The 16,902-nt window shown below is 52.9% G+C and overlaps 1 protein-coding gene across 3 annotated transcripts in view; it reads left to right on the top strand.

The window, feature by feature from the left end:
* Nucleotides 1–5,173: 5,173 nt before the first annotated feature.
* Nucleotides 5,174–16,902, top strand: part of PTPRU (protein tyrosine phosphatase receptor type U) — a 98,986-nt gene continuing 87,257 nt past the window's right edge. For all 3 annotated transcript variants that reach the window (XM_064281595.1, XM_064281593.1, XM_064281594.1), the window contains exon 1: nt 5,174–5,268. In XM_064281595.1, the coding sequence (XP_064137665.1) occupies nt 5,196–5,268 (73 nt within the window). In that variant the 5' untranslated portion in view covers nt 5,174–5,195. The remainder of the gene's footprint in view (nt 5,269–16,902) is intronic.

The following is a 16,902-nucleotide window of genomic DNA, read 5'->3' on the forward strand; positions in this document are numbered from 1 at the left end:
AACCTGGCTCCGAGTCCTGGTCTGCCACTTTCTAGCCTTTTGATCCTAGACACGTCACTTGGCTTTGCTATGTCTCCGTTTCCTTATCCTTAAAATGGGGGGAAATAGTAGTACCTAGTTCAAAGTGGTTGTGAGGGCCAAGTGAGATATTATTCACTTGAAGCATTGCAGCATTTAGCACAATGCTTGGCACCTGGAAGCATTTGATAAATGTTACGGGGGTTACTGTGAAGATTAAATGAGAAATAGCATATGTAAAGCACTCAGATAGAGTGTGGCTCATAGGAAGTGCTCAATCAATATCAGTGCTTGTTTTGATTATTAGAGAAAGTTCGTGTTCCATGGTGGGTAGTCCCACCGTGGTACACACACACCTTGATCCTGCTCACCTTGTATTTTCATGGTGACACACAGGTCTGCTTATGCCTGGAGGTACAAAACTAGGCTTCTCTCTGAAGTTTCCCTAGGTGATACTGAAATTGTCTTTCCTACCATATTGACTCCTCTAGAATTCCCTAGATAGCCAAGCCAGGAAGCCTGGAGAATCATCCAGAAGCTTTCCCTCCTCAGTGCTGGAATCTGTTCCCCTTCATCCCTATTGCACTCACCTTTGGTCCGGGCCATCAGCTCTTGTTTTTATCTGTCCACAGCCTTCTCCCTACATGGGATCTTTTCCCCCCATCTCTCCCTCCCCAATTCTTTCTTTTCCAGGTCTCCAGAATGATTTTTTTTCAATAAAAAGATCAGATTTTTGTCTTTCTTTTGCTTAAAGCTCTTCCATGACTCCAAATACTTAGGGAGAAACCAGAAATCACAATGCTTTGTAGAACACAATTAATTATTGACATATTAAACTTAAAATTGTAAAAACAAAACAAAACAAACCCAAAACATGATTCTATACTCATTCTGTTATTGTTTCACACAACTGACATGCACTAAAAGTCTTCAGAAAAATATATGGAGGAAAAATACCTTAGAACTGAGAAAATTCTATTCATTGTAATTTAATCCACCTTCTTGCAAATTAGGCAAAGATGGCTATGGTTTTAATTTAATGGCAAAACCTCTCAGCTTGGATTGAGGGACACCTGGGTTTCCTCAGGGGCACAGTTTGAGCACCACCGATTCAAGGGTTCAAATTCAGTTGCCTTGGCCTTGCATTTAAGATCCTTCACACCCTGAATCTCAACCCTGTTTTTCCAGCTTTATCTCTTGTCATTGGATCATGACCCAACGGCACCTCTTGCCCACCTTTCCCAGTACTTCCTTGTCTTCTGCCTTTATTCAGGCTATTTCTTTTGCCTGAGATGGTCTTCCCTGCCTTGCCTACCCGGGAAACTCCAGGTTTACATATCATTCCCTTGACGTTGTTTCCCTGCCTCCTAGGCTGAGTCAACCCCTGCTGCCTTTATGTTTTCCCAGTATTTTCTGGATTAGTTTTATGGCCTTTGGGACATTGTCTCTTAGTTATTCATGTGCCTACCTCCCCCCAGGCAAGAATGGGGCTACATTTGGTTCGTCTCCATGACACCAGCACCCAATATGGGGCCTGGAGAGGGCAGGTGTCATAAATGTTCAATGAGTTGCAGGTAATTGAATTTCCTCGTGACCTGGCACTGCCTGTGGTGCTGACTCCTTTTCCTTAGACTTGGCCCGTCACTCCAGGCCAGGGCCTCCTCCTTTCCTGCTCCTCTCCAGGATGATAGAGCTTTTAAAGTAAAGCAGAGTTTTCTCTTTTCTTTGGTCCACCTGTTGCTTGTGCTCTTTGCCTCTCTCCATCATAATCTTTCCTGTCTTTCCCTGTACAAAGAGTAGAGGGTTTGGGAATCAGTCAGATCTGAGTTCGAGTCCTGGACCCGCCATTATTAGCTGTGTGACCTTGGCCAAGTGCCTCATGCAATCTGAGTCTTGGGTTCCACACGCAGGATCAGTAGTGAACCCCTGACATGAGACTTCTGTGAGGGAGCTCTGCAAACAGCATCCTTGGCTGTTTCTTTTCCCAGACACCAGTTTTCTCTTCTTAAGTCTCCTTTTCTGGGTGGCTTTCTCTGTCTCTCCTCTTTGCTCCAGTGTCTCGGTCTCAGTTTCTTCCCCATCACTTTTCTGAGTTAGTTTGCTTAGTAAACACGCTGTTGTTGTTAGTTGCCATAGAATCGATTCCCACTCATGGTGACCCCGTATGCACAGAGAAGAACTGTTCCATAGGGGTTTCAAGGCTGTGACCTTTCGGAAGGCGATCGCCAGGCCTATCTCCCGAGGCACCTCTGGGTGGGTTTGAACCACTAACCTTTCAGGTAGTAGTCAAGCGCTTAACTGTTTGCACCATCCAGGGACTCCTCCCATCACTCGTCATTGTTCTTGCTCCTGTCTGTCTGTGACTGTTTCTCTGCCTCTGGTTCTTCCCTGCTCTGTCTCTTTCTGTCCCTTCCCCAGCTCAGCCTGGAGCTCTTCAGTGCCCATGAGAGAGGAGACCAACAGCCTGGAGCCCTCAGCTCTTCCTCTTCCTGGCCTATGGTGGTGCTGGGTGTGCCAACCTCAGTGCGGAGCCAGCTAGGCCCTGCTCCAGCTGCCCTGTCCCTGGGGAGTGGAGGCAGGGCACAGGGAAGGCGGGATACACACTGAAACTTTAGGATCTGTCCGACGTCCCCGCCCACCAGTCAGTCCATCCTACCCCTCTGTATCTGCAGCATCTGCCCAGGGGTCCCTCTGCTTCCACAGTCTGTTCCCCACTCAGCTGCTTGGGGGACTTCAATGCTTCCGTGGCTTTCCACTGCTCTTAAGGTTTAACCCAAAGCCCCTCTGTTGCCCACATTTCCTTGCATGACCTTCAGGCCCTGCCGACCACTTCAGCTGCCCCTGGCTTCCTTGTCCTCTCCACTCACTCCAGTCCCGCCACCCTGGCCTCCTTGCAGTTCTTCATACCCCCACCTCCTGCCTTTGTACATGGCTGTCCCCTGGCTGCAAAGTTCCTGCTCCCTGATTTGCATGAGGCTAGGTCCTTCTTATACATCAGTCTCACCTCAAATGTCACCATGTCACCTCCTCAGGGAAGCCCTCTTAAATCATCTAATCTAAAGTTGATCCCCACTATATTCTTTTTTTTAAAATTGTGGTGAAAATATACACAACAAAACATTTGCCAGTGTAACAATTTCTACACAACATTGATTACATTCTTTATGTTGTGCTACCCTTTTCCAAATCATTCTACCACCATTAACATAAACTCAATGCTCCCAAAGCAAAAACTCTCCTTTTCCCCCTCCCTCTCACCTTCAGTAACTGCCAATAATCGTTGGTTTCTGTATATTTGGTTATTTCATACAATTGAGATCGTATAGTATCTGTCCTTTTGCCACTATTTCACTCAGCATGTTTTCATCCATATAGTGGTTTGCATCAGAATCTCTTTTCTCTTTATGGCTGAGTAATATTCAATTGTATGTAATCACCACATTGTGTTGATCCATTTGTCTGTTGATGGACCCTTCAGCTGTGTCCACATTTGGCTCTTTTGAAAGGTGCTACAATGAACACTGGTGCCAGTCATATTCTTTATCACACTCCCATTTCCTTCAGAGTGCATGCCTTGGGTTGTAATTATATATTTATTTGCATGCTTGCATCTAGTCTCCTCCACTAGAATGTAAGCCTCATGAGGGCACGGGCCGTTTCTATATTCATTCATTCGTCTATTCATTTATTCATTCAACTTACTGAGCAGCACCTACGTGCCAGATACAAGGCACCAGAATACAAGACCATGTCCTTGCCCTTAGGGGGTTCACACTCTAGAGGCAGAGACAAATAATAAACACGCCACATAGTAGATGCTCTGTTTACATCTAATAGTCCCTTCTCCCTCACTGACTTTTTTTCGTATACCCCTTATCACTGTGTCGAATAGCACAGACTCTGCTTTTATTTCGGTCATTTACTGTCTTCCCACCAGAATGTAAGCTCTATGAGGGTAGAGTTTTTTGTGTGTTTTATATCTCAACCCTGGCTCGTAGTAACTGTTGAGTAAACGAATCAGTATCCAGTGAGAGTTTGTTGACTGAATGGGCTTCCAGATGGGCGCCAGGTCTCAGCTCCGAGTCACTGCAAGCCAGATGGCCCTGCTTCAAATCCTGGTGCTTCCCTACATTAACTCATAACCTTGGGAAAGTCACTTCCTCTCTTTGGGCCTCAGTTTCCTCAACTGTGTAATGGGGATAATAACGCTATATACCTAACAGGGTTATGGTGAGGATTAAATGAGTACATGTGGGCGAATCACATAGAAGGTGCCTGGCCTTGCATGTAAGAACTGGAGAGTTTAAAGGCTGTTGTACAAAAGCTTATACTGGGTAAACCAAAAACCAAGCCCACTGCCGTGGAGTAGGTTCCGACTCATAGTGACCCTCTAGGACAGAGTAGAACTGCCCTACAGAGTTTCCAAGGAGCACTTGGTAGATTCGAACTACTGACCTTTTGTTTAGGAGCCTAACTCTTAGCCACTAGCCACCAGGGTTTCATTATAATGGGTAGAGGTTCAAATATACTCACCGTGGGGAGCCAGATGGGAGAAGAAGTAGGACAGTAAGAGCGAGGGAGGCAGCCTTCACACCATGAAAGGAAGAACTTTATAAATGCCAACGTCTTCAAAGACTCAGTGTTCACATCTGGTAGGGCACGCAACGCCAGATCCTTGAAGGGCTGTGCGAACGCGCATTTGGAGGGGCCAAGGTGGAAGGGATTCAAGTATTATATGGCACAGAGAGGCCGTTCGTTGTTCCTGGTTCACTGTCCTGAGAGCGCCAATTAGAAGCAGGTGTGTACAGTGAGGGTAGTCGTCGGAGAATATCAGTGCCCAGTCAGTGTAGAGACCAGTGCGTGTCTAGATCAGGACGCAAGATCTCTAGGCAGGGGTGCGGGAGTGGGGGAAGGGAGCGCCCGAACCCGCGGGCGGCCAGACGGGGCAGCAGTGCGCCCAGCAGCCAGCAGGGGGCGTTGCGAGACCGCGGAACGCTCGGCCGGGCCTGACGTCAGCGCCCCGCTCGCTCCGGCTCCCGCTCTGGACTCGGCGCCAGTCCCGCTCCGCGCCGCGCCGCGCCGCTCCGCTCCGCTCGGCTCCGGCTCGCCTCGGGCTCGGCTTGGGCTCTGGTGGTGGCGCCCCCCGCCCCGGGCCCCGAGGCAAGCGGCGGCGCACGATGGCTCGCGCCCAGGCGCTGGTCCTGGCGCTCACCTTCCAGCTCTGCGCGCCGGAGACCGAGACTCCAGCAGGTAAGCGAGCGGCGGTCGGACCAAGCTTGCCCCTCCGAGCCCTCCGGGCCCGTGGCGTAGCTTGGAAGAAAGTGTGAGTGTGGGGTGACTGGGCGTTACGAATGTGCTCCCTGTGTGTGTCTGAGTGTTGGCTGTGCGATCGTGTGCTCAGGATGTGTGGCTGCAAATGTTGTGTGTCCGTGAGTTATGTGTGCAAGAAAAGGTGCTGTGTGTTGTGTGACTACGAATATGTTCGCGTGAATGTGTGCATCGAGGTATTGGGTGTGCGCTGAGTGTCTTGTGTGTCTTCCAGTGTGTAGTGTTTGTGAGGCCGAGTGGGTTGTGGGTGCATCTGAGTTTCGTTGTGTGACTGGAGTTGTATCTGCAAATGTGTTGGATTTGTTTGCGTTTTGTCTACCATAGTGGGAGTGCTGTTTGTTGTGTGTCTGAGAATGTGTTGTGTATTTGTGTTGCGTGTGTGGCCGAGAGTACGCTGTATTTTGCCCGAGTGTGGGTCAGGGAATGTGTGTGTGGTGTGTGTGCTTGTGGGATACGTGTACGTATGTGAAGGTGTAGGAACCAGTCCGGAACGTGTGTCCGTGTGCTGTGTGCGCGATGTGTACGTATGAGAGTGTCTGGGTGTGTGGTGTGCACCGCCGGGGGCTGCGTGGGTCCGAGTGAATGCCAAGTGTGCCGGGAATGCGTGTGTAGGAGCGTGTCTGGAACGGATGTGAGTGTGTTAGTGTGTCCGTGCGTGCTGGCTGCGTGTCCAGGAATGTTGTGTGTGCGCGCCTGGGCCGGGGTTGTGTGTGCCGGGGCCCGGGGCCGCCCGAGGGGGCGGTGGCAGGGTGTGTGTGTGTGTGTGCGCGTGTGTGGCCACGCGGGGCCGGAACAAGTTGTCGCGGTGGCGCCCCCCGCCCGGTCAGGCGGGGCCTGAGGCTCCAGAGAGGCTTGGGGGCCCGCGGCCGCCGACTCCGACATGTCGGGCTGTTTTGTTGTTTCACAAGTTCGGAGCGGCGCTAGCGGGCGGCGGATCCGAGCCGCGCCGGGGCCGCGGGGCTGCCCGGGCCGGCGGCTGGGGGGCCTGGCTGGGGCCCCGGCGGGGGTGGGGGCGGCCGGGCCGGCGAGCGCTCCTGCGGTGGCCGGGCCGCGCTGCGCCGAGGGCGGTGGCGGGGGTTGTGCCGGGGCGGGGCTGCGACGTCGGGGCGCGCGAGGGCCTGGGTCTTGGTTGCCGGACGGCGCCTCCTCTCGTGTGCGCCCAGGGCGCCGCGGACCGCCGGGGTCTCCGGGGACACTCCCTGGGTCGACTCTGCAACTTTGTGCGGCCTCCAGCCGGCGTGGACCGCCGTGTGTGTACGTGTGTGTGAGAGAGTGCGTGAGTGTGTGTGTGCGCGCGTGTGTCTCCGCGCTTCTGTCTGCTGTTATCGCGCTGTCTCTGGGTGTTTCCGAGTCTGGTGTCCTGTGGAGTGTGTATGTACGTGTGTGTGAAATCGTCTATCTCAATGTGTGTATCCGGAGCGTGCGTTGTGAACCGTGGGTCTGAGTGTGTGTGTGTGTGTGTCTAACCTCGTCCCCCGAGAAAAACCCCACGTGACCGCGGATCCCGGAGCTTTGCCTCTCCAGCCGAGTGCCGTCCTACCCCTCCCCTGGGGCAGGGATGGTCTGCTCCTCCGGGGGCCTCAGCACCCCCTCCTCCTTGTTGGGCGGCTCAAGCCCAGGACCCAGGCGCCGGGTAACGGGGAGACGCCCGGGGCGGGGATCCGAGCTGAGCCCTGGGGAGGCTCCTCCCGGCCGCCGGCCTCCGAGAACTGGCCTCCCCAGGATAGAGTTCGCGGCCCGGTCGCCCCCTCAGGCCTCTCGGCCAGAGCTCTCTGGGCTTCTCCGAACGCCCCTGCCGCTGACTCCGCGCTCGGGGTCCAGCTTTAGCTTTGACCTCGCGGTGCAGGAGAGACGCCCAAGGCGACGTCCCTCCCTGTCCCCGCCTACCACTCCTCCGCTGCAACTGTACCCCTCCCCCACCCTAGTTCAAACCCACTGGGCGCTCTATGCTTCCCCCCACCCCCCAGCATCATCGTTATTCGGAGGACCTTCTCATGCCCCGAACTCCTGCCAGCAGGGGGAAACTGTCAAGAACTAAGGTTTGGGACTGAGACCTTCTTGAGGCCTCAGTTTCCTCCTATGCTTCTGGGGTAGTAATAACGGTGTATGGCACTTGGCAGATTGTAAAGCAAGGCTTGCTTGTGAGAGTAAGGGAACAAAAGGCGGGTTTAAGGGCTATTACAGAGCTCTGGAGGCTGTGATTTGAGGCCAGAGGGACCTGGGTTCAAAATCTGCCTCTGCCACTTGCTGTCTGTGATCTCAGGCAAAACCACTTCACTTCTAAGCCTGTTTACTCATCTGCAAAACTAGAGTGGCCCGCTGTGGGTAGAGTTCCTGGTACTCTTGTAGCTTGGTATAAGAGTGTAATTCAGAAGCCAAGCCCTTAACAGAAGGGGGGGGTCACCCCCTACCCCAATCTGAGTAGTCAGCCCAGCTTCTGCATGCCCTCTGGGTCCTGTGAAGTCTCTCAACCATGCAAACCTGGCAGTAATTATTCTGTTGTGTTCTAGCTCATTTTGTCCTTCCGGTGGCTGGAGTTGTGAACGGCAGGAATGAGGGAGAGGCTGCCCAGTGGTTTCAGGTTGGGCAATAATGGCTTGTCTGGGCAGCCTTCCCTTCTCACTGTGGCTGGGGGAGGGGACTCAGTGGACATCAGTGACAGTGGCCATGGCCGGGGAGGGGGGGTTGGAGAGGGCACTGAGCTCCTGGGCAGCCTTCTGCCCAGCTCCCGGGTCAGGGAAAATCCAGAATGGGTACCCCACTTGCTTGGGGCACACCACCATCCTTCCATTCTTTCATCAATAAGCTGGGCTTGTAGGGTGACTTGGGTTTGCAGGCCTCGGTTAGCCAGAGTTGCAGGGGGTGTTTTGTGCCCCTCTTCCTCCTTCTACCTCCTTCCCTGCCAAGTTGCCCTCCCTGCATTCAGATGCATCCTCTCCTTGTGTCTTTCTCAGGGCCTCTTTCAACTTTCCCATTCTCTCTCTCCATCCCCAGCCACCTCTCACCTGCAGGAAGGCCTCAGTCTCTTCCCTCCATCCCTCTCTCCACGGTGCCCAGGATCTTCCTAAAACTCATGGTTTAAAGCATTCAGAATCCTTCAAGGGTTCTCCATTGCCTTCTGGGCCAAGTCCCTCCCCCTTGGCCCAGCCACCTGCTCTAGCCCCTGCCTGCCTGTCCAGCCCCAACAACTCTGCCACTTGCCTTTTGCATCTTGTGATTCACTTACCAACGGCTCCCTAAATGCCTGTTAACCACCATCTCTCTGGGTCTTTGCAAAAGCTGTGCTTTCTCCCCAGGATTCCCTAACTCCACCTCTTTGCCTGACAAACTCCTGCTCCTCATTCGGGTCTCAGTTTAGACTTAACCTCCTCCCTGAAGCCTTCCCTGGTTACTCTGTCCTGGAGTGGGGGTGGGCGGGTTGCTGATTGAATTTTTACATAGCATTGTAATTATTGTGGAACCCTGGTGGCTCAGTGGTTAAGATCTCACTGCTAACCAAAAGGTTGGCAGTTCGAATCTGCCAGCCACTCCTTGGAAACCCTATGGGGCAGTTCTACTCTGTTATATAAGGTCTCTATGAGTTGAAATTGACTCCAAGGCAATGGGTGTGTGTGTGTGTGTGCTTGTAATTATTGTAACGACAGTTTATTGTTCCTGTTTTCCCTCACCTGTCTGTGAGATCACTGGGGGCAGGGGTGGGATATTTAGTTCACTTCTGAATCCGTAGTGAAGGCAGAAGGCCTGGCCTGCACAGTGCTGAGTAAATATATGTGGCTTTAAAGAATGGCTGGAGTGGAGTGGGTCAAGTTCAGAGCTGGAGTCCCCAGAAGGGGGCGCACTGACTCCACTGGAGGTAGGGATTAAGAAAATAGGTTTTTCCTTCAGGAATCTGGAAAATTCTGCTGGAGGGATGGTGTTCTGTTGTGAAAAGGCCATGTAGAGGGTGTCATCTGGGAGCTGTGAGTTGGGGAAGTGAAGGCCCTAACTGGCAGAGAGGGAAGGAAGCGGATCTCCTGCCTGCCAGCCCCTCTACCCAGGCTCCCGCACTGCCTCCCACTGTCCTCCAGCCCCTCCCCCTGCAGCTGGCCTGGCCATCCAGCCGGCAGCCCCAGCCCCAGCCCTTTGTGTTGGAGGCCTCGGCAGTTGGTAAGGCAGCATCAGTCCCAACTGTCAGTCTGGGTGTCTGGAGAGGGGGTGGAGGGATGGAGGGCTTTGCATTCAAAGGGGAGGAGGGCTTCCTGGCAGACCTCCTGGCTTCTCAGTCTCAGATCTTGGGGTGGGCCAGTGGGGTCACAGCTTCTGTTTCAGCTGCTTGTGAGCTGGAGGGCAGGGAGAGAGGTACCTGTAGCTGGCCACAACAGGGCCTGACCAGCCTCTGTCAGAGTGTGTGTGGGTATGGCCCTGGCATCTGGGTGGTCACAGTGGGGTGTGTGTGTGTGTGTGTGTGATTGTAGCTTGGGGCACAGGACACATGTGTGGCCTGTCAGGTGTCCAGCCATCTGATTACTCAGGTGTGCTGGGATCTGAGTCTGGGTGGGGAGGTAACCAGCTGCTTTGATGACTGGGTAACCTGATATTAGGGTGCCTGGGTACCCAAGTGTTGAATTCCTGGGGTTTGAGTGCAGAACTGTTTTGGTAGACGGTGTCTCAGATTTGATGTGTTGGTGTCCTAGTATCAGGATGTGGGAGGTTCAGAGTGTTCAAACATAAGGACATCCCAGCATCTCTGGGTCTGGAGGTGGGCGTATCCTAGTGTCTGGTAGTCCTCAAGTTAATGGGAGTTCAAGTGCTGGAGTGTCTCTGTGTTGAGTCTAGGTTTGGGCTGTCCGGATCTCTGGGTGTCTGGACATCTGAGGGTAGGGATATCTATGCATCCAGGAATGAGGTGTCCATGTGTTGGAAGGGAGCATCCATGTGTTTGTGAGTCTGGATGTTGGTGTATCTATTTGTATATTTAGGTGTGGAGGTGCCCTGATGTCTTCTGTGGGGTGTCTTTGTATCCAGGAATGGGGTGCATGGGTTGGGTGGAGAGTATCCTAGTGACTCTGCCCTGGTATTGACCAGGAACCAGGGCTGTGCCAGCTCAGCCTCTGCCACCCTCTTCCTTGGGGCTTGCCTTCTGATCTCCCTTGAGGGCCCAAAGCCAGGAGTCTCTGGAGGAGACTGCAATGGTTCTTTTTCTCCATGGTTAGAACCACAGAGGAAAGGCTAGTCAGTCTAGAGCTGTGTTAGCCAATAGAACTTTCTACAATGATGGGAATGTTCTATACCAAACCACTGCCGTTGAGGTGAATTCGACTCATAGCGGCCCTATATGATAGAGTAGAGCTGCCCCATAGGGTTTCCCAGGCTGTAAATCTTTACAGATGCAGATTGCTACATCTTTCTCCTATGGACCCACTAACCTTTTGATTAGCAGCCAAGTGTTTTAACCACTGCACCAGCAGGGTCCCTTTTTTCTACACCAGCACCCTATAATACAGTGGCCACTTAGCCACATGTGGCTAATTAAATCTAAATTACTTAAAATAAAAATTTTATTCCTCAGTTGCACTAGCCAGATTTCAAGTCTTCAATAGTCACACATGGCCAATGGCTACCATATTGGACAGCGCAGGTGGAGCACATTTCCATCATCACAGGAAGGTGTGTTGACAGTGCTGGTCTAGGCGTGTGAGACCTGCAGCATCTTTAGTGAGGCCTGGCCACCACAGGGATTAGAATTGGTTTGGATGGGCCATCACTCACTGCCATTGAAAAGGGTTTTGTTGAATCCATGTCCTTTTCTCCCCAGCTCCATTATTTGCTGCCTGGACTATTGCAATAGCTCTCTCCTTTGTCTCCATTCTGCCTTCAGCCTCTTACTCTCCAATCCTTCCATTGCCCAGTGACTAGAATGACCTTTCTAAGAAAGACATAGGATACTGCCACTCCCTTGTGTCCAACTGAAGCCTCCCAGCACCCAAGGAATACAACCCAAATCCTGACATGGCATCTGAGTTCTTGTATGATCCAGCCCTTGCCTTCTACCATAGCCTCATGTTATGCCTCTCCTCCCTTGCACCCCACTCCTCCTCACCCACCTCCTGATCCAGGATCACCAGATGATTTGCTGGTCCCAGAACCTGCCATGCCCTTTCCTGCCTCTGAACCTCTGCACATCCCAATCCTTTTGCTGAGATTGCCCCCCACTCCTCTCACCTGTGGAGGTCTGCCTACTTCTCAGCCCTTAGAGCCCAGCACTGATGTCACTTTCCCAGTGAAGTCTTCCCAGAACCCTCTGGGCACAGTTGGTCAGATGTCTCCCATAATGCACATATGGCAGTGTGCATATGTGTACACTGAGGGCTCCCTGAAGGCTGGGCTGGGTCTTGGTCATCTCTGTGCCTCCAGGGCCTTGTACCTGGCGGATGCACACTAAGCATGGGCCTTGGTGTGAACCCAGATGTGTAGGCGAAGCTGGGATGGGGTGGAACTGAGGGCAGCCATGGGTGGGGCTGGTTTGCTCCCTTGGCTGGCTCTGGGCAGCGGCTGCCATTGCCTGCAGGATGGCTGGGGGAGAACCAGAAGAAGCTGTTACAGGATGACCCAAGAGTTCTTGGCAGGGTGCAGAACTCCAGCACACAGTGCTAAATCTGAAGGGTTGAGGAGAAAGGGGCTTTATGGGGGCTGCTTGAGGTTTTGGAGTTTGAGGGCAGAAGCTGGGGGAGCAATTGGAATGGGGGAATTGGGAAGGAATGTGGTGGGGATATTGGATGGGCAAGGTCACAGCTGGAGACAGGGTGACAGCTGGGGGATGGGAGCCACATGGGGGGCAGGAGATAACTGGGGATGAAGATATATCTGGGGGATGGGAATATCCGGAGGTTGGGGACAATGAAGGATGAAGGAACAGCTGTGGGGTGGGGACAACTGGGGTTTTGGGGGATAGCTGGAGGACAAAGGGACAGCTGGTATGGGGGAACACCTGGGGGCTGGGGACAGCTGGGGGATGAAGGTGACAACTGGGAGGTTTCAGAACCTATTTGGACAGGATAGGTGGGTCTCAGCTGAGACAGTGGGAAATACATCACTCAGAATGTATGCACGTGTGTATGTGTGTGTGCACATGTATGTATATGTGCACCCTTGTGGTTGTGCACATGTGTAAATATATCTTTATACCTAGAGTGTGCTGGTTAAGAGCATGGACCTGTGAGCCAGACCACCTGGGTTCTAATCCTGGCTCCACAGCTTACTAGTCATGTAACACTTGGCCAAATTACTTAACCGCTCTGGGCTTCAGTTTTCTTATTTGTGAAATGGGGATAATAACAGGGTTGTCGTGAGCTTATATTGTATATATACGCATATATAGTTTAGAACAGGTCCTGCATATAATTAGCACTGTATAAATTTTAACTATTGTATATGTATGTGTGTGGTAAGGAACTCTGGTAGTGCAGTGGTTAAGCACTCAGCTTGCTAATTGATGGATCAGCAGTTTGAACCCAGGTGGTAGTCTAGATCCATAAAGATTTACAGCCTAGGAAACCGTATGGGGCAGTTCTACTTGACTTGATGACAACTGACTTGGTTTTTCGGTTTATGTGTGTGATGTATGTGTACGTGCCTCCTGTGTGCTCAGAAAACTTTGTTCTTGGCTTCTGATGAAGTCCAGGTCTGGGAGCGGTGATGATGGGGCTGGGGTGACTAGCCATGCTGGTTGAATCTGGCTCCCCTTATACACCCTCTCCCTTGTTCAACTCACTCCCTGCCCACTCTGTGCCAGAGCCTGATCCCATAGGTCTTCCTCTCTGTCTCCTCTGTCCTGCCCTACACTCTCCTGCCCTGGGCTGGGGGCCAGGGGCTGTGCTTTAATTGTCCAGCAGAATCTGACTTCATTCTTTGCCTGCCAGTGAGCTGGGGCCCTGCTCAGATATAAATACCTGGATAATGTGCTCAGTTCTGGGCTGCCTGTCCTGAGGGTGGCAGCGGCTTCATGCTGTGCCCTTGCAGAGTCACTGGGTGGAAGACGCTGGGCGTGAGGGGCAGAATGATGGGAAACCCACAAGCAGACAAGGCCTCAGGCCCCAACCTGTGGGGTGAGCCAGCCCAGCCTGGCAGAGCTGAAGGCACAGTTTTCCAGTGGCGTGGGCTCCTCTTCCCTCCAGTGTATCACTGGGAGGCATCTGCAACCCTCCCGGCAATGTTTGACGTGCTGCTCTGGACTGCCCTGGATGTGTGCGCTCTGGGGTGGCTGGACCCAGGACTTCATGACGGGACCACTGCATTGCATGCTTGCCGTGCACTGCATCTCAGCTGTACTCTGATGACTGCATTGGGATTCTCCATTGCACTGGGTGTGTGGGCTCGTCTGAGTTTCTGAACACTCCACCTCTGCATTGTCCCATTGCACTTACGTCCGTCCTGCATTTGTACTGCCATTTGTACCTTTGCAGCAGTCTTCTATGCTGTTATTAGTCTGCTGGATGGCAGCAATACATTGGGAAGGTGGACTCTCCCAGATTCTGGACAGAGCCCCTGCACACTGCACCACTGCCCGAGACTAACACATGCCTTTCTATGGTCACCTGGTATGTTTGCATCATAGAGCGTTTCTGTCCCACACTGCAGTTCCTCACTGGGCAGTCTATATTGCATTGGGCATATGGACTCTCTTGGGTTTGGGGCATGGCTCCTCACACTGCACCACTGCACTGTACCAACAGATGGCATTCCACCACAATGTTTCATCGTTGTGTTACGTGGTGTCCCTCCACTGCATTGTATTACTCCAGCGGGTGTCTGCAGTGCACTGGGCACGTGGACTTGCCTGAGTTTCTGGGCACAGCCCCTCTGCATTCTGCCTTTGCACTGCCAGCACAGTGCAGCTTTGCCTTAACATAGCACTTCTGTTCCACTGCTTCATTGCACTGCATTGAGTCTGGACCTTCTCTGGACCCAGTGCTTTACACTGCACCACTGCTCTTGGAACACTGCCTCCTGTGGCATCTTGGCCTTTCACTGTATTACCACTGGGGTGCTGGCTTGTGTCCTTCCCAGGTTTCTGTTGGAAGTGCCAGCTAAACAACACCTCTGCATGAGCACCCTACTGCAGCGCACCTCCACTCCACATTGCACGCTGTTCAGGGAATCTCTACCTACACTGCAGCTTGGGACCACCCTCTTGACCTGAGATTTGGAGGGCAGCCCCTTTGTGCAGTATCCCAGCACTGCATCTGTGCACTGTCCTAGATTACTGCCATGGGCCTCTATAGCACACCTGTGCTGCCACATACCTGCTCAGTGTTGGGTTGTATGCACTCTGCTGGATTTCAAGACCTAGAGCCTTTGCCTGGAATCTGCTGTTCCACACTGCATCTTCACTGCACTCCATTTTGTGCCACTTTCTACCGCCGTTCCTTGGGACTGCATTGCGTTTGTAATCCACACTGGGTTTCCACACCCAGCAGTTCCCTCTGTACCCCACTGATCCTTCCCCTTCCCTGTATCCCTGTATGCTCTGCAGGCCTACGCTGGGCACGTTCTTTCAGTGCACCCTCTTCTATATGCCTGGCCCTGTGCTGGTGTCAGGAGAGGGAGAAGAGCTAGTAGGCTTGAACTTACCACCTTGGCATTCCTCCACACGCCTACCGTGTATAACTGCACGCCTGCCCCGGGTACCACTAATGGCACTGCACTGCATTGCACTGGTATGCGGTGCCTCTATGCAACTCCGGGTTGTGCCCACTTCTGTGATGTGTCATGGCACTGACCACTTTGGCCATACTTTGCTAGACGTCTGCCTGGGATCTGTGGACACGGTGTGCTCTGCTCTCCTGTGTTGTATAACCCTGTGCAGTGAGGGGCGGCTACAATGCAGGGAGCCTGTGCACCCAGACACGCTAACATGGCACTACATAACCTCTACTCTCCATGATACCTTTATAAAGTACAGCTCTTCCCACTGCACAGGGCCACGCACAGCCCTCTGCCCCTCTGCTGTGCACGGCATCTTTAAATGACGCAGGGTCTCTGTACTCTTTGCCCACCGTACCTCTGAACAGCACAGCCCTCCATTGGGCCCTTCACCTCTGTGTGGCATCCCACCCACCCTGTGCCTTCCCCTTGTTGTTGCTGTTAGCTGCTGTTGAGTTGGTCCTCAGTTCATGGCGACCCCATGCCCCGTGATCAGTTGTGGATCAGACTGTTGTGATCCATAGCGCTTTCATTGTCTGATTTTCAGAAGTAGATTGGCAGGCCTTTCTTCCTAGCCTATCTTAGTCTGGCAGTTCTGCTGAAACCGGTACAGCATCATAGCACACTCAAGCCTCCATTGACAGACTGGTGGTAGCTGTTCATGAGGTATATTGGCCAGGAATTGGACCCAGGTCTCCTGCATGCCAGGGGAGAATCCTGCCACTGAACCACCCTGCCTCCCTTATACTGCCAATATGGCAGCTCTACCATTAGCTCTGGGATTTGCAGTGTAAATTGATCAGGGAGATGGGCGGTGGGTCTGGCTTAAGTTCCCCCTGCTGTAGTTGGCTTTCTTTCACTGTCAGTGGAGATGGCAGAATGTTGGCATTGCCAGGCTCTGTGTTGGCCCCTGTGGGTGGTGCCAGCTCTGTTTTCTTTTCCTATGACCTGGCCCTGAGTGTTCTCCCTGGTTGCAGCTGTGCTGAACCCTGGGTGTTTAGAAGACCAGCATATGGCTGTCAGCCCTGCCCTTAATTAGTTGCTCGTCATTTATTCAGGGCTCTGGCCAGTAGCTCCAGGGAGCCCTGGTGTAGGCTGAATGTGGCGATCTGAGTGAGGACAGGAATGAGGGGGGCTGGGCCAGGCCTCTGGGTTGTAGGCATGGTCCTTGAGGCTGGGTGGGGTTGATCAGGGTCAGATTAGCTTGGGTCATGGGGTCAATAAGTCCAGCCGCTGTTGACCATCTGCTGTACCCAGGGCTTGGGGATGGGGTTCAAAGGCACGAGACAGTCCCTAATCTCGGGTGGAGAGGAGGTGGGGCTTAGCTGGCCTGAGAAGGAGCTGTAGTTGGGGCGGAGATCACTCGATAGGGGTGGGTTGGATGAGAGGCCAGCATTGGTTCCAGGGTTGGGTTGGGCTACCTAGGTAGGGGTGTGGCTTCGGTTGATGAAATAGACCAGGGCTGTCATTGGGATTGTGTTTGGGTTCCCCAGGCCAGAGCTGGGGCTGTGTTTGGAGTTGGTTGTGAACACAGCCCCTAAGTTTGCTCCCTGTCAGAGAAGTTTTGTTTCTCCTGGGGCCACCCTGGGGAACTGGGTGTTCTATTGGCAAACCAAAGGGAAAAAATCTCATTGCAAACAGGCTGTGTTTACTTTGGGTCTTCAGAAAACATTGTGGTGGTGGCTGTAGCCGCAGTTGGCACAGAATACCTTTTCCTTGTCTGGTGGGGAGGAAAAATCTGGTGCACACATGTGGGTGATACACACACACGCACACACACATACACAGAGGCATGCGCACACACATACACCTCCCCCCTGCCCCACCGCGTGCACTCACCTCTACAATAGGCACATGGGTATCACTGAATGTGCC

Source organism: Loxodonta africana, chromosome 3 (assembly GCF_030014295.1).
Source record: "Loxodonta africana isolate mLoxAfr1 chromosome 3, mLoxAfr1.hap2, whole genome shotgun sequence".
NCBI classification, from domain to species: Eukaryota; Metazoa; Chordata; class Mammalia; order Proboscidea; family Elephantidae; genus Loxodonta; species Loxodonta africana.